General features: G+C 45.9%; 1 protein-coding gene across 1 annotated transcript in view; it reads left to right on the top strand.

Moving 5' to 3' along the window:
• The window catches only part of TMBIM4 (transmembrane BAX inhibitor motif containing 4), a 100,193-nt gene that overhangs the window by 25,668 nt on the left and 56,685 nt on the right, over window positions 1-17,840 (top strand). The window contains exon 2 of the mRNA XM_085653436.1: window positions 17,513-17,621. Within this exon, the coding sequence (XP_085509562.1) occupies window positions 17,513-17,621 (109 nt within the window). The remainder of the gene's footprint in view (window positions 1-17,512; window positions 17,622-17,840) is intronic.

The following is a 17,840-nucleotide window of genomic DNA, read 5'->3' as shown; positions in this document are numbered from 1 at the left end:
GAGAGAAAGTCAGCATTCCCTTGGTCCTTTCCTTTCCGATGACGCACTTCAATCTGATATGGCTGTAAGGCCAAGAACCAGCGGAGGATGCGCTCATTGTGACCTCTGTTCCTTTGGAGCCAAGTAAGAGGGGCATGGTCCGTAAAAAGGATGAAGGGCCTGCCCTCGAGGTAGTACCGCAATTTGTCCACCCTCCCCACCGGACAGCCAGACATTCTTTTTCCACAGTGGAATATGCTTGCTCTCGGGGGAATAGCTTTCGGCTTATGTATAGGATGGGGCGTTCGCCACCCTCGGCGTCCTCCTGGGAGAGCACCGCCCCAATCCCAACTCCTGAGGCGTCAGTTTGCAGAATGAAGGGTTTTTGGAAGTCAGGGGTCACTAACACTGGGGAAGACGTGAGGGCATCTTTGAGGGACTGAAAAGCAGCAGCTTCCTGACCGGTGGGTGCCCGTAAGCGGGGAGAGGTATGGTTCTTACGTAAGAGGTCAGTGAGAGGCCCTGCTAGGTTTGCAAATTGTGAGATGAATCTCCTGTAATACCCAACTAGCCCCAAAAACGCCCGTAACTCCCTTTTGGTTTTTGGATATGGCAAGACCTGAACGGTGGCCACTTTCTCTTTCTGGGGTGCTATGTTTCCGTCCCCTAGAAGATACCCAAGATATTTTACCTGGGTAAAAGCCACCCTGGATTTCTTTGTGTTTACATGGAGTCCAGCTTTCCTTAAACTATCGAATGTTGGTCAGATGTGTGAGGTGGTCGGCCCAGGTTTTACTAAAGACCACTATGTCATCCAGGTAGGCAGACGCATAGGGCAGATGTGGGGACAGTAGGGTATCCATGGCTCTTTGAAAAGTGTCTGGAGCCCCGTGCAGCCCAAAAGGCAGTACCGTAAAATGGTAGTGACCATAAGGGGTAGAGAAGGCTGTTTTCTCCTGATCGGCAGGAGCTAGTGGGATCTGCCAATAGCCCTTGGTGAGGTCGATAGTTGTGATATATCTGGCCTCACCAAGGCGCTCCACCAGTTCGTCGACCCTGGGAAGGGGATACGCGTCCTGTTTGGAGACTCTATTGACGGCTCGGAAGTCGATGCAAAACCGGATACTTCCGTCCGGTTTTGGCACCAAAACTACTGGGGAGCACCAGTTGCTGTGGGAAGGGACATTCACCCCCGTTTTTAGCATCTGCTGTATCTCCGCATGAAAGGCTGCTCGTCGGGCTTCCGGTATCCTGTAGGGTTTTTGTTTTACAATCACATCTGGTGGGGTAGGGATGGTATGTTCGGCCAGGTGGGTTTTCCCTGGTTGATCGGAGAAGATATCGAAAGACTTGAGAAGAAGAGAGTCTATTTCATCCCGTTGGGTAGCAGACAGTTCGGGATTGATAGGGACATCGTTCACAGTATGTAACAGTGGTAAGGTGACAGACAAAATTTGGGTCGGTTGCGGAGGGGCTCCTAACCATTTTTTCAATATGTTTATGTGATATATTTGGGTTTTGGTTTTGGACACCTGTAGGACGTATGTTGTTCTCCCTATTTTTCTTTGGATCCGGAAGGGACCCTGACACTCTTTCTTTAATTTGTGTGTGGAAGTGGGTAACAATACCAAGACCCAATCATCCACATCGAGCTCTCTCCACTTTTTCCCTTTGTCGTAGAAATATTTCTGTTTCGTTTGTGCGAGGGCTAAGTGGTCGTGGGCTAGAGTTCTCAGTTTGTGTAGTCTGGACTGCAACTGACGTGTATAGTCTAGCAAAGCCTCGGCTTCCTGTATTCCTTCTTTCTCCCAACTATCCTTGGTTATCTCCAGCAGGGTTCTGGGTTTCCGACCAAAGAGGAGCTCAAAAGGGGATGCACCGAGGCTGGATTGGGTCTGACTCCTTAACACGAACAAAGCTAAAGGCAGTAGCTGATCCCAGTCCTTCCCAGCCCCAGACAGAAGTTTTTTTAGAGTCAGTTTCAGACTTCCATTATAGCGCTCTACCAACCCGTCTGTCTGGGGATGGTACACAGAGGTCTTTATATGCCTGATGCGCAACTGCTGGCAAACCTGCTTCATTAATTTGGACACGAAGGGGGTGCCCTGGTCGGTGACTATCTCTCTAGGGAACCCCATCCGTGAAAATACCTCGACCAGGCGTTGTGCTATGGCGCTGGAAGTGGCTGCTCGAAGGGGGAAGGCCTCAGGATAGCGAGTGGCATAATAGACTAAAACAAGGGCGTATTGGTGTCCTTTACTGGACTTGGGTAAAGGGCCTATAAGGTCCATCCCTAATCTGTCAAAGGGGTTCCCTATGATGGGCAAGGGTTGCAGGGGGACCGCAGGTGGAACGTATGGATTGCGTCGTTGGCGTATGTGGCACTCCTGGCAGTACTTCTGAATCTGTGCATAAACGCCAGGCCAGAAGAAATGCTGCAATATGGCTTGCCCGGTTTTTTCTGCCCCAACGTGACCCGCCAAGAGGTGAGCATGGGCAAAAAAAAAGATCTGATCCCTAAAGCCTGAGGGAACAAGGAGTTGAGGAACTGCATCCGTTTTCGCCAAACGGTACAGTAGGCCGTTTTGTTCAAAAAGGTGGGATATACCCTGCTCGAGGGGTCTTGTTCGGCCCGGCCTTGTTCCAGGCGTTGGTAAGACTGGCGTCGTTTAATTGGGCGGTTCTAAAGTGGACATCCCTAGCCCAGGGTTCAGAAGTTAGCAGGGAGTCATGGCAGGGTTTATGGGTCCTGAGGGCTTCCCTTATCATGGAAGCAAAACAAGGATTGTCAGTCCCTATAATGAGTTGTTCTGGAAGGTTGGTGAGGACCCCCACTATCGCTTCCATGGGTCCTCCTGTGTCGGTTGTTAGGTGGATTTTGGCCAGCGGGTATTCCCTAACATCCCCATGTACACAACGAATTCCCACAGTTCTTCCCGGTAGGACCCAAGAGGGGTGGATAAGATCCCGCTTTACTACGGAGTGTTTGCAACCTGAGTCTAATAGGGCCCGTACCCCCTTTCCCTGTACTGTCACACTCACGTAAAATACCGGTCCTGTTTCCTGAGCGAACAGAATGGAGTGGGGTAAGTAGCTCACGTCCATGGGTTCTTCCTCTTTCTCCCTCTTCTTCCTGCACAACCTGGCTATGTGTCCCCACTCCCCACACTCGTAACACTGGGGACTCCGCGGGGCATGAAAGGAAAAGAGACCACACTTTAGACCTAATGCTTTTTTTGTCTCCAGGAAAGTGTAGGGGAAAGGGAGTGAGGAGTCACCGGGGTCCTCCACCAAAGATACGAATGGCCGTGAATCAGGGAGAATGCGATGGGACGTTACCCCGTGACCTCCCCAACAACGACCAAAAAGAAAGTCATCTCCCTCCCGTGTAGAAACAAAACCCAGGACCCGGTCCCATACCTTTCCCAGCCACGCTCCTCCTGGTGCGTGGCGGGGCGAGAAGCCGTGTAGTTGGCCTCCTGGCCCTCCGACTCTCCCGACGCTGGTTCTTCCTTCTCCTCCTCTTCGGCTCTCCACGACTCGTCCTCCGTCTGCTGCTTCGCTCTCCGTCTCCGTCCTCGATCGCTCACCGACTCCTTCTCCTCCGTGGGCTGACGCGCTTACCTCGTCGCTGGCGTCCTCCTTACGTGAGAACTCCACCGCCGATTGGTGCTCTGATGGTGACGTTGGAGCAGGACTCCCAGCCTCCGAGGCGAGCCAGGCCGCCTTAAAGGGGCCGCCTTCATCCTGTAAATGGGGCGGTGATGTCAGAGCAGGACTCCCAGCCTCCGAGGCGAGCCAGGCCCCCTTAAAGGGGCCGCCTTCGTCCTGTAGATGGGGCGGAAAGGTACAATCAGCGAGGGTCCATTCCTGTTCCTCCTCCTTTCCTGAGCCTACGCGACACCCCGATATTTACTCGGTGGTAGTTAAATGTTTTACTACTTTGAGCTATCTTATTCGTCTACACGGTCCGGATTTTCCAATGAGTATCTATTCCTACTTTTAAACTAATCCTTTGTTAACTAAATATAGTAAATTAAACGTTTAGATCATAATGATAATCATAGGTTTTCAATTTAAAAGATTTACAATGTATAAAGCATAGGGATTAATTTCGTGACATCTTAATTACAAACCAAACCCCGTAAAGCTTCTAAATATCTTAGTAGAGAATTGAACCCCGGGTAGCTTCCATTATAATTTATTCATTCTTATGTATTGGGCTATCGTCAGCTACATACTGAATGCTGCATTCCATAATAATATTCCTACCACAATATTCCTTATCTTATATTTTCTTAGCTTTATTAGCATAACCCATTCTTAGTTTATATAAATTGTGCTCTCTTTGACATCATAATGGATATTATATTTAAAGAAAATATTCATAATCCTAATCCTTCCTTTATTATAGATGAGTCCTTAGTCTTAATCCATTAAAAGAAAATAACAAAAAAGTAACAAAAGTAAAAAACTAGTATACAAACGATCTATTTTAGACATCCTTTTGATCAAAAAGTATATCTATTTAACTAATAGTTTGCTAAATGTGTTAACTACTCCACAATCTAATTTAAAACCCGAAAATTATTTTTTAATCAATCCACTAGATAGAAGAGCATACCCAAAATTAGCACATTCAATAATTATTCTTTATAAGAGTCGTCATTCAAGCTACCACACCGATTCTCCTATTTTACTCCGGTCACTGTGCCTATTCTCTCCGTCTTAATTGTAATGTAACAGGAGGTCGTGATCAATGAATATTTGTTTAATATCCCATTTGTAGTCATATTGGGTATCTATGTATATACAAATTGAAGACCTAAAAATCTGTATTTCTAAAAATGCTCGTCATGTGACATATAAAAGTTCCCGTTCCTGCCCTACCCAAAGAAACGCTGCTGAAGAGAATCCTCAATGGTATTGGTTGCCCGGCGTTTTGTCGAGCAAACCTAATAATAATCCTAAACCATATTCTCGTCTTTAGCAACGATTTGAAAATAATATCGTGGAATGTCGCTGGATTAAACAATAGCCCTGAAAAATTACAATTCCTACACACACTAGAGGCTAATGTGATTTGTCTCCAAGAGACTTGGTGTGTAGGGAATTTATTCGTAGGAAAGGATTATTTTTCGTTGGAGGGTGGAGCAATCCCCTCTAGGAGAGGACGTGCAAGGGGCGGAGTGGCTTGTTTACTGTCTACCCAGATAAAATGGAATTTTTCCCACTATATAGATTCTAGTAAACTTTTCCAGGCAGTAACATTGTTTAATTTCGCCAATACTGAAATCTGTAAACCAATCGTTTTGATAAACGCCTATATCCCCCCAGATGCTTGTTACAATGTAGTTTTAAAGAAGGTTTTCTCCTTTATAAAGAAATTATCTGATAAAAAACCTCTTCCCCATATAATTTTGCTAGGGGATTTTAATTGTAAAATCTCTAACTTCAGTCTAGAGCTATTTAGAAATGAGCACAAAGAGGAAGCCTTGTAGATTCCTCAAGCCCTTTTTCCAGGAAACATCAAAACAAACAAGAGAGGGAAATTGCTCCTTGAAGAACTGACAGTAGTTGATGGAATCATAGTAAATGGTAGGCTTCCTTCAGATACTCCGGCGAATTTCACCCACAAATCAAATCAGAGTGAATCCATTTTAGATTATGTGATGGTTGAAAGCATCTCTTTTTCCCTTCTGAAGTATCTTACGGCCTCCTATACATTATGTAGTGATCATAAAGTAATAACTGTTACTGTAAATTTAAATCAGCCCTTGACGGATCGTTGGTCTTTAAACAGCGAACTTGTCAGTTTTGGAGATAAATCAGGGAGATGCTATTGGAATATTAGGGCAATTAGGGGCTTGGAAAGCATTCTAGAGGTTGCAGTAAAAAACTTGGTGAACTGGAAAGGACTTGAAACAATATGTTTCGCTGATTTCATGAATGCGGTGATCTCCATTGCAAAAAAATCGAATCTAAAAGGAAAAACCAAAGTTGTCCCTAGCTCTGTTCGTTTACTTAATACTGAAATAAACAAATTAGTAAGGAAATAAACAAATTAGTAAGGGAACAGTATTTGAGTTATTCTCCCGAAAGATATCATAGAATAGTTTTACTAAGGGGAAGGAGGTCCAGGGTGAAGGTCAAATTGAAAAAAGAGATGGAAGACAATTTATGGATTAAATTGCGGGAGGCTGCATCCAAAGGTCGAGTAAGATTATTCTGGTCGCTCATTGGGGAGGGATGTGGAGTAAGATCTAGACCACTTCCAGTTCCCATCGAAGAGCAAATTTGGGTTAACTATATTGAAAACCTATATTCAAGTAATGGAACAGTGGTTGGGGCTAGTAGAACAGTTGAGGACAGTTCTTTAAATAGCCCCACTTCTGAAAAGGACATTGAAATTGCTATTAAGGGCTTGCGTTCCTCTGGGGCTATGGGTCCGGATGAGCTTCCCATTTCGGTCCTAAAACAGGATAGAGAACGGTGGAGCAAATTCTTTTTCCGGTGTTTAACTTTTGTTTTTCAAGTAAAACCGTTCTCCCTTCTTGGAAGGGGAGTATATTAGTACCCCTTTTCAAGAAGGGTGACCGGGATGCTCCACAAAATTACCGACAAATTGCCCTCTTGGACGCTATAGGTAAGGTCTTCGCAAAATGCCTTTTGAAGTTAATTAATGATTGGGTGGTCAAGGGCGAATTATTACCCCTCGAGCAGACTGGGTTCAGGCAAAGGCATGGTACCCTAGATAACTTAATGGCATTACAAGTTATATCAGAAAAATACATCAACGTCCGAGGAGGGAAAGTCTATGCAGCCTTCATAGACTTCTCCACAGCATTTGACAAAGTAGATCGTCCTTTGCTGTGGAGGAAATTATCGGACCTGGGCATGCCAACCACGATCCTGGAGCTGGTTCGGGCTCTTCACTCTGATACCTGGTGTAGAGTTTTATTGGGAGGGGAAAGAGGTCTTTCTCAAGTTATTTCTTCAGTTAATGGACTAAAACAAGGTTGTTTATTGGCCCCTTTATTATTTTCCCTATATATATCTGACCTCCCCCATGCCCTGTCCTTAAGCGATGGTATTGCCCCTGTATTAGGGGACAAGCCGATTGTCTGTCTGTTATACGCAGACGATATATTAATATTGGACCTAACTCCAAGAGGATTAAACAATCGTCTACAGGCACTACATGATTACGCAGAGACACACTATCTGAGGATAAATGTGTCTAAAAGTAAAGTAATGTGTATGACTGGAACGAAAAAGCTGAAATATGGGAGCTTTATTTGGTCTGTAGGTGGACAGAAGTTGGAAGTTGTAAAATCTTATGTCTACCAGATATTGTTTTTCCTAGGAAATTTAAGTGATAAGGCCCATATAGCAAATAATACCCGGAAGACATTGGCACAATGTAAAAGTTTAAGTTCTCTTTATAGATCTACTGTCAGAAGACATTTTGCCCTTCTGCTAGAGGTCTTCCGTGCCAAAATCCCAGCTTCCCTACTGTATGGCATTGAATTACTTGAATTGGGTAAATGGGGTTTTTTGAACGTTACGGAGGGCAAGATCTTGCGGTATTTAACTACGGTTAATACCGCTTGTACCGTGGCCGCTCTTAGGTTGGAATTTGGCCTGCGTAGCAGTTGGGTCCAGGGCCTCACTGGGCTAGTGCGATGGGTCTTTAATATTGTAAAGGGAGAACCCGGTACTCTAAGATATCTTATTCAAAAAGAACTACTGGGATCCCTAAAAGAGCACTCCCTAATTGTAAAGAATTTCAGAATTGCAGTTGATCTTTTACAATTGGATGAATCAGCACTTTTTACACTATCTGCATATCAGCTGAAGTCCACCTTGAAACTAGCTACATGGAAATTAAGTTTTGGGATGGATAGGGAAGCCCTCATCTTAAAGAAAGGTGTTTCCCTGGCCATTGATTCCTGCCTAATAAGGAAAATACAACCCTATGTTACCTGGAACCTTCCTCATGGTGTATGCCGCTTTTTGTTTCTATTGAGGCAGGATCGTCTTCCTTTGAATACATTATTGTCTAGATGGTATGGTTCTTCAGCAATGTGTAATCTTTGTAATAATGCTTCTCAGGATATCACTCATGTACTCTTTGTCTGCCCAGCTCTGCTTTTACATCGGCGTAAGTGGTTGAGACCAATTTGTTTAAAATTAAATATTTTGTCTGCCACCACATTCTTAGAAGCCATTTATAATCCCTCCAATGAAATGTTTTGTTATAAAATCTTCAACTTTTTAACCCCTTCAGTGCCCATGACGAGCTGGACTCGTCATGGGCTGCGGTGGCGCTGTGCCCATGACGAGTCCAGCTCGTCATGAACTCCGCCCGCTAATACAAAGCGCGGCACTGGGCGGGGAAAGGGGCGGGCATGCAAGGGGTTAAAAAGCTTTCTAGATATATACTAGAGGTTCTCAAAATGTTCTTTTTCTGTTGTTTTTATTTTGATTTTAAATGCATGAAAATGTATTTTCCATGTGTTATCCTTTTATGTGGATCTCATTTGAGTTCCAAAATCATAAATAAAATTAGGATTTAAGACTGGTATTCCTTCTAAGATGCTTGAACCCGTTGCAGAATTCAGTGTTTTATTCAGAGGAACACTTTTAAGGCACTTGACAGTTTCTTAGTGGCCCTTGTCTGGGTGGGCAAGCACAGAGGCTGGGCCTCCCAGTCCTCAAGCTTGACCCTCTGCAGGGATGACTCTGCCTCCCCGATCTCAAGCTGTATAATTTAGATTTTTCACAGCCTGCTGGGCAGAAAATCTGGATTTTATTAAGGACACGGAGGCTAATATTAAGATTTCAAAAGATGCAATCCGCGCGAGTCAAATAATTTAAATGTAAATAGCGCACGCGAAGCATTAAAGGCAGGCAAATAATGAAATAGATTGAAAAAATAGGCGAATCCGATCCAAAGTGGGATCGGAAGGGGAATGGCTTAGGATGGGAAACAACATTTTAAACGATAAAGAGAGGGTATAGTAAACCCCCTTATCTATTACATGATCCTAAAAAGGGTAGAAACAATCCTAGGATCAATATAAAGTAGTAAACATATATATATTCAAAAGAATTAAGTAGGAGTTAAGGAGTACTTATCTTTCTGAGCAGCAGCAACAAAGAAGGAAGATGGCTGGTCGCGATGGGACTATATAGTTATTTAGAATGTTCATTGAAGTTCTGTATTCTTCAATTGTTGCTGCTGAGCTGTGGCAATAAAGGAGATTTGCATAATATGGCCTCCGTGTCGTGCCATAAAATCTGGCCTCACAGTCAAAACAGGGGGCCAGATGGTGCTCGTATGAGGATAACTGGGAGAAATACCTGTTGGCTAGGATCCCAGAAGCGGCACACCTGCCATCTATAATGCTAGCAGGGTCAAAGGAAAGCAAGACCCACCCGTTTGTTGTACTACAGGTCACCCAGTCTTGGGGGAGTGCCGTCAAGGGGGTATTTCGCACACCGCTGTTTTCCAGAAGCCTCCTGCTGTTGTGGATGCTCCAGTTTGCAGATCTCGACCATCAGGTCTCTTTCACTAGATGGAGAGAGGGAGGATGCAAGCTGCTGAGGGACCTATACCCAGTGGACGGATGTCTCAGTTCCCATGAGGTGCAGGAGTCGTCTTGGGTGGGCCTGGGTCAGCTCTTGCAATTCGAGGTGCTGGCCAGGGTTGTGAGGAGATTATGGCTGGACTTCCCAACCACACGACGGTTATCGAGCACACTGGGTGTTCTGGTGGAACTTTGCACCTCCAGATGGCTAGTGTCCTACATAAGTCGAGCACCGAGGGCGGACCGTCCGCAGGCCATTTATCATGCCTGGGATACTTGGGAGGCGGAAATTCCAGTGCTCCTCACAGATGCTGAGTGGAACCGGTCCTGTGCCCTGGTGAAAGAAGTGCCTTGTAATGTGCGGTTTAAGCTGGCAAATTTTTATGTTCTCCACCACTTGTACCTGGCCCCCACGAGACTCAGCAAAATGTAGTCTACCCGCACAGATTAGTGTCCGTGCTGCGGGGTGGGGTGGGGTGGGGTGGGGGAGGAGCAGGATTCACACACATGGTATGGGGCTGTGGAAGACTTACTGAATATTGGTAGGAGATACTTGTTCACCTAAGACGTGCTACTAATATTCAACTTGAAAATATGATTAAACACTGTCTTCTGGGCCATATCCCGTCCCCCAGAGAAGGGAGGGTACGCTATAAATGTGCCCAACAGGCTCTCTTGCTGGCAAAGCCCAGAGTCTCCATCAGGTGGCTCTCTCCTACCGGACCTACGATCCTGGAATGGCCCCGTTACCTAGTGTAACCGTCTTGGGTGGAACAGAGACTCACGAGAGAAGTCTGTACAGAGGAGTTCTTGGAGGATGATTATCGAGAGTGTATGATACAAGTCATAACTGAAGGGTGAGAGAATGCGCGGAATGTGACACTCGATATGCCATCAGTGGAAGGGGAAACCCAGCCTCCCATGCCTAGGGACGTGGAGGCCATCCAAAACAGTAACCAGGGATGCAGGGGGCACAGCTATAGACTGACACGGAACTAGGCGACTGGGGTTGGAGCAGTCTGGGTGCCTGCCTATAGTCTTGATATAGGGGACTGCGACACCAGATGTCCTCCTGGAGAGCTGGTTGTAGGAGACAGTGGTCGAGCCTGATGAGACCCTCTCTTATGGACAAATTTGATCCCCCTGCCAATGCACCAGCACGGACTCACCCAGAATCACTGACTGTACGCACAGAAACTTAGATATGATGGAACAGCTGCAAGTTCTCTGGTGTAACCATGCCATAAGCACTGAATGTTTCAGTACAGTGTTTTTTTTATCTGAAAAGCCTTTATCAATAAAACAAGCAAAATTTCAGCTATAAACCTTAACTTATAAACCAAACCTAAATAAACAACACTGCAATCAACAGTAAACAGTGTTTGTAAATACTAAAGCAAATTAACCCTTCTTGAAAAAACCCTTATGTTGGTACAAAACTCTAGAAAGAAATTTGGAGCCTGTTAAACAACAAAAAACTACGTTTTGGAACACAAGTTCGTTTTAGCAGGCCAGGAAGACCAAGTAACTGCTCAGAAAGACAATATTCATTGTTAGAGTTTATAAATAGAATCCTTCGTTTTATTTGTTTGTTTCTCACATTCAGCCTCTAAACCTAGCAAGAACATCAGAATTGTCCATTATATTTATCTATTGGTTTTAAAATTGGTTTTCTACATCTAAGGCCAGTTGGCAATAGGAATTATTGGCACATCAGTACTAGGAGAGCCTACGATTCAAGAAAATTTACATTTATGGAGGTGAATGGTTGTTCTGTCCTGTGGTCTCACAAACATTGTTTTTTTGAGTTTACCTTTTAAATTGTAGCTTATTGTGCCATAATAGACCCAGTTGTATTCATTTTTTAAACCCAAATGTATTAGTTTAATTCAGAGATTTCTTTTCTCACTCATCGATAAGCAGCCATGTAATTGGAGTTTTAACCTCCGTTAGAGTGTTACAGATGTGGGATGTCCACCATAAACCGATGTTTTTTCTGCTCCGTCTCGCTCAATGTTCATATGCTCCATTTAGGACTGGGCAAACTTTGCTTATGACGGTGTAAACTCAGCTGACTCCTCCGTTATAAACAACGCATGATAGTGGCCATTCACCATCTACCGATGGCTATTTTGCTCCGTTACGCTTCCTCAGCCCCATTTAGAAACAGGGAAAACACTTTTCTTGTGATGGTGGAGCCTCAGCTACTAACCTATTTTAAAACATTGTTCAATTTGTGTATGGATATTTTTAATTTACTACAAGGTGACTCAATGTTGGAATTCCTACATAAGGACAAATGAAAATAAAGCACCAGTCAAGTGCAACAAGTAACTGTCTCAGAGATTGTTTTCAAGCATAACTTTATGATGTATGCCAAATGCCACATTTCCAATTCTATGGCAAAGCACTGGGTTTGAATAGTTGGTTCCAGCTAGTTTTCATATTACTAATTTGAATAATGGCCACTGTCCGTGTTACTTAACTTGGTTCTCTGGATCCAAGCACATAGATTAGTTTGCATCATAAGCAGAGCAGATTACAATTCCATATCTGATAAATTTCTGAACTATTTATTCTGTCATGTATTTGCCCTATCAAAAGTGGCCCAGTAGTCAGTGAATTAGCATTAAGGCTCCTTTGGGCTGCCCATTGATCCGCATTGTTTAAAATGAATTATCGAGGGATCATACAATTTCCCAGTCAAAATTTCGCTAGTGATGAAGCAAAACTCCCATCGTATTTATTGGTTTTTATATGCAATCCTCCTCAAGTGGCGTTGGCACACACAGTGACCTAATTTTTGGCCCACCACTTTGAATAGACCTTAAAGGAATATTACGCCATGGCCTGCAGCTCAGCAGAGGTTTCATGAAGCGTGCTAGATGATCTATCTCCTCCAGAGTTAGTGAATCCAATGTAATGTCTTTGTGAACACTGGGAACTATCCCACCTTAGCATCCCTGTTCTGATTAAAACTGGTAAGACATGCATCTTTCTGCCTTTATCTACTTGAATTTTAGAATTTGCACACACTGTAATAGTCCACTTCTGCCTGCTTTGCTTACGTTATTATTGATGACGTCTTGCATTACTCTTGCTCATATTAAGATAATTGTTTCCGTAATGCAATTACAGTAACTGAATTGGTAAACATTGCTAACTGTGATTTTTGTGTCGTGTGATTAAAGCTGTACTTCACCTGATGCATTTTATACTCATTGCTGTACCGCTGAAAGGGCATGTAGAGCCAGATTGGTCCTAATCATAACTATTTTTTTTTCTGTATTTGTATAATGGTTGTTTCTATCTGGTAGAGAATTCTAGTCGCAGATTTCTTACCTTTTGAATTATCCCCAGGTGTCAGACTGGATCTGGAAATGTTTTGTGAGCAGTACCCCTGCGCACAGTATATGGCGTCATTCAGCACTGCTTGGCGTTGTCCGCACCGGAAGTGATGTGCGCAGTGACTATATAGGTGCCGCTCCAGGGCGCTGTCATCAGTTCTTTTCTTTCCACACCAGTCAGCGCAGTTCCAGACAGGGCCACCCTCAGTCGTTTTTTGTCTTTTTATTTTTACGAATTTGTTTCGAAGATTTTTGAGACTTGTTTCCTTGTGTGTCAGGGATGTCAACAAAGAAAGGCTGAAGGATTCAAGCCCTTTGGCACCTGTCCAGTACAAATGTCTGTGACGGACCCACACCTTGCTGTCTCTGGTGCCTTGATCGCTACCACGACTCTAAGACCTGAGTCAGCTGTCGCGCAATGCACCCCACGACCTTGAGGGAGTGATTCCTCAAGCTCCTTGCTGCTCGACTTGCTACATCGTGACAGTCTCAATCCCGGTCTAGTGGAAGGTCCTAGGATCAGTCGCGGAGCCTTAGTTCTTCTTCCCAGTCGAAGTTGTCTCGTTCCGGCAAGTCCCACAAGAAGAAGAAAAGCAAGAAGTCAAAGAGGTCTTCGACTTTGCCCCATCTGTTTCCACAGTTGAGCCTGGGCTGTCTCCGCTACTCCAAGAGTTTCCGGAAGCCGGAGCGACCCATCCAACGTAAAGAATTTTATAAGGCAATGCACCTCCTATTTGGCTGCCCCGTACTCTGAGGAGCGCGTTCGAGCCCCGCAGGCTTGGAAGGGGCCCTACTGGTCTTCCACATGCTTGTTCGCCCTCTGCGCCAATCTAGCCCCTTGGATCCACAGACTGGTCTGGACCGGTGCTAGTCGACCTTTCCCGGCCCCTCTGCCACCCACGCCGACATACAGCAGCAGCGCCATCCTTATTCTTATCCCCGAATGTGACACAGAGCCAGATTGGTGTCTTTCGATGCAGAATGCAGGTGGCACCGTATCATCCAGGTCAGAACCTGAGCGCTACACCTATAGGCTAGGACCTAAGGAAGAATGGGAGGCAGCCCCTAGACCACAATGAGGATACCTGGTGAGAGGATCTGGCAGATGCCAGTGAGCTGGACAGTTCCCCAGATACTGGCTTTGTCTATCCTCCTTCCGTGGCTATGGTGGAGGTAGCCTCATTTGCTATGTTGGTGAGGAAGGCGGCTAAAGTCCTGGATCTTCAGCTGCCCTCCGTGGCTGACAAGTTAAGCGTCTTGACCGAGTGGCTTCAGTCGAAGGCACCCCATCTGAGCTGCTCCTGCCGTTTTTAATGAAGCATTAACGGACTCCCTACTCGGGGCCTCCTCCTAGTGCTGGTCAGGGGCTTCTTGAATAGGACAATTGCTTGCTGCCATCGCCCAGCCCTTCTCCAGGGGACCCCAGTTTGCTCACCCAGCACCCCACCCAGAAGAGCTTGTTGGTCCAAGCCTCCACTTCCTGAGTAAATCCTGACGCGTTTTTTTTGTCGTTGGCCTTACAGTGCCATACCTGGCTGAGAACTCCTGGCTTTTTGGAGGATGTCCAAACTTTGCTCATGGACATGTCCTTTGATTGCTCCGGACTCTTGAGGTAAGAGGCGGACTCTGCACTGGAGTGCTTCAAGGATAGCAGAGCTACGGCCAGGTCCTTGGGCCTTACCAGGGCCTCTCACCAACCCCCACCACCTTTCACTCCTTTCGTGGCACTGGAAGGGACTTCCAGCCGCATCTCTACCCGCTGAGCCACCACGGCAAACAAGCTTCCTAGACCCTGCGTGGGCGAATTTGCGGTACCCACAGACTCCGTGGGTCAGGCAGACAGAGGTTGGGCTAGTTCACCACTCCCCCAGCAGCCATGGCCTCCAAGCATCTTTAGTCTGCCCTCTGACCATCATGGGCACCCAGTGGGAGGCAGGATACACCATCACCTGCACCACTGGAGGTCGTTAACAGATGACAGGGTTCTCCAGATTGTCCGAAGGGGCTACTTTCTCCTCTTCGTAACCACCCCTCCACCCATGCCACCCACTTGTGAAAGGCTGACAAAGAACCATCTTTCGTTACTCCGACGGGAGTAGCACCTCTCTTAGCCAAGGGAGCCCTAAAGAGAGTGCTGGCAGCAGAAGTAGGTTGTGACTCCAGGACTTCCCATCAACCTGTTGGAGCTCCGTTCGATCTGATTAGCATTGAAAGCCTTTCTACCCTCCACCAAGGGAAGGCTAGTGCAGGTATTCACGGACAACACAACCGCCATGTGGTACTGAAACAGGGTGGGATTGGGCCGTGGACTCTGTCAATAGGCCCTGTGCCTGTTCGTATGGCTAGAACGTCGGGCATATCCCTGGTGGTTCAATCCCTGGGGGCTCTCTGAATGGCAGAGCTGACTCAGCCGAAGAATGGTGTCTCCATCCCGAGGTGTAGCAAGGTCTCTGTTAGCAGTAGGGAGAGCATTGGTTAGATCTGTTCGCCACTGCTGAGAACGTGCAGTGTCAGCAGTTCTACGCGCTGGAGTTTTAGACGTGCTACGCAAACAAATGACGGACGGAATGCTGAATAAATCATACATTCACCCCCAATCAAGAGATCTGGGTTAAATTCATTGTTCTTTTGCTCACCATGCCACCCTGATTTAGACCCAGCCATATGCAAATCAGTCTTGACCCTGTGCCTCATGGGAACAGTCCAGGCCGAACTGGAAACAAGCATCCTGGGACCGGTTTTTGGGTATTACCCTTCATCAGCCAGGCTAGCTTGAATCCAAAGGCACAGTGAGCGAGGGACCCACGTCTGGGCATACCCATCCTGCTTAGGGTGAAAAGTGCTGCACAAACAAATGATGGACGGAATGCTGAATAAATCATACATTCACCTCCAGTCAAGAGATCTGGGTTAAATCCATTGTTCGTTTGCTCACCATGCCATCCAGCCATATGCAAATCAGTCTTGACCCTGTGCCTCATGGTAACAGTCCAGACCGAACTGCCAAGCCAGGTCCTCCCTGGACCGGAAACAAGCATCCTGGGACCGGTTTCTGGGTATTACCCTTCGTCAGCAAGGCTAGCTTGAATCCAGTGGCACAGTGAGCAAGAGTTTCTAAAACGGCTCTTCCTTGGAGATACTCTTCGGCTCAAGTGGAGCTCAGGCCTCCTGTGCTCCTTTCTGCCCAGCGTTCTCAAGAAAGTCAGGAACAACCAGGCCCAAGTCTTCTTTGTGGCGTCCGATGGGCTCTGAGAGTTTGTTATCCCTAGCTGATGAGCATGGCCATTGGTCCTCCCATCAGGCTGCCTCTCTGGTAGGATCTCATGTTGCAGCAACAGGGGAGGGATGTCCACCCGAAACGGTCTACCCTCTGCCTTCACGTGTTGAGATTGAGCAGCAACAGTTAACAGCTTTCGACCCCCCCCCCCCCCCCCCCTTTTGAAGGCTGTAATATGATCTTGGCAGCTCGGCATCCCTCCATCGAGACGGTATACACCGGCCATTAGAATACATTTCTAGCATGGTGTGTGAGAAAGCGGATTGATCCCTTATCTGCTCCCCCCTCCCAAGTTCTATTGTTTCTCCTTATCCACCATCTCCACCTTTCAGCGACTGCTAGATCTGCCTTCTCTCATCAAGTTCCCTATTCTAAATATGTTCCTTAAAGGTCTGCAGCACACATTTCCTCCAGTTCCCATTAAGGCATAGCAAAGGGACCTCAACTTGGTTCTTACTTTCTTAATGTACTCTCCCTTTGACTCGCTTTATTCTTGCCCTCTTAACTTCTTACCATCAAGACAGCCTTTCTGGTGGCAGTTACATCTGCCCGGAGGGTCTGTGTGCTACAGGCACTGGCCTTCCTACCTCTTTTTTTTTTTTTTTTTTTTTTTTTTCCCCCACCCCGACAAGCTGGTCTTTTGGACTAAAGCATCCCTCTTGCCAAAGGTAGTCACCCCATTCCACATAGGCCAGTCTATCACTTTATCTACCTTTTATGCTCCGCCTCATCCCTCTGAGGAAGAATAGAGACTCCACCCACAGGACCCAAAAAGTGCCTTGTTTCGACCATGACCTCGCAAAACTGTTCCAGGTGGACGATCAACTCTTCGTGGGGTGTGTCGAGGCTAAGAAAGTGAAGACCATGCAGAAATGGACCATCTCCCAATTGATCGAGTTCTGCATTAAAATCTGCTACACAATGGCTAAGAAACAACCCCAAGAGAGGCTGCAACCACTGCGTTAGCACACACAGTCCTGCCAGGTAGCAACGTGGGCCCCTCTGCACACAATCTGTAAACACTACTACCTGGATGGTCCGGTCCGTTGGGACAGGCACTTTGCCCGTTCGGTTCTACAGGACTTTTTGGTGTGAATTATTTTTTTCAGACCCACCTCCAGGGAGGTATTTCTTGGATATCTATTCTAAGGTAAGGAATCTGCGGCTAGGAGTGTTACCTTGTTGTGTAGGTAGTACTTACCATACTGTATTGCCTTTCCATCAACTTGAACATGATAGTTATGCTACCCTTACACCCTAGTACATTAAAAGATTGTCTTGAGACTAAGTATTTATGTGCTGTTCCTTTTTTACAGATTTTCTTCGGAAGGTTTACAGTATTCTTACCATTCAGGTTCTCCTCACCACCATAACTGCAGCAGTTTTCCTTTACTTTGAAACTATCCGAACATTTGTGCATGACAGGTATAGTTTTTCATAGGCTACAGAAATACTCTATTTCTATATTTATGTCTAAGTAGAGGGTTCCTTTGTTTATAATAACCTCTTTAACTTGCTGTCCAGTTCCCTACTTCAAAAGGTAATGGAAAAGGCACAGGAGAGGGAAGAACAAAAACAAGCTTAGGGAGAGTGCTGTATTGTGCTTGATTTGCAAAACAAATGTGTATATGTGCATATTTCTGA

Source organism: Triturus cristatus, chromosome 4_1 (assembly GCF_964204655.1).
Source record: "Triturus cristatus chromosome 4_1, aTriCri1.1, whole genome shotgun sequence".
Taxonomy (NCBI): Eukaryota; Metazoa; Chordata; class Amphibia; order Caudata; family Salamandridae; genus Triturus; species Triturus cristatus.
The sequence above is the reverse complement of the archived record's forward strand: the minus strand, read 5'-3'. Positions and strand labels throughout refer to the sequence as shown.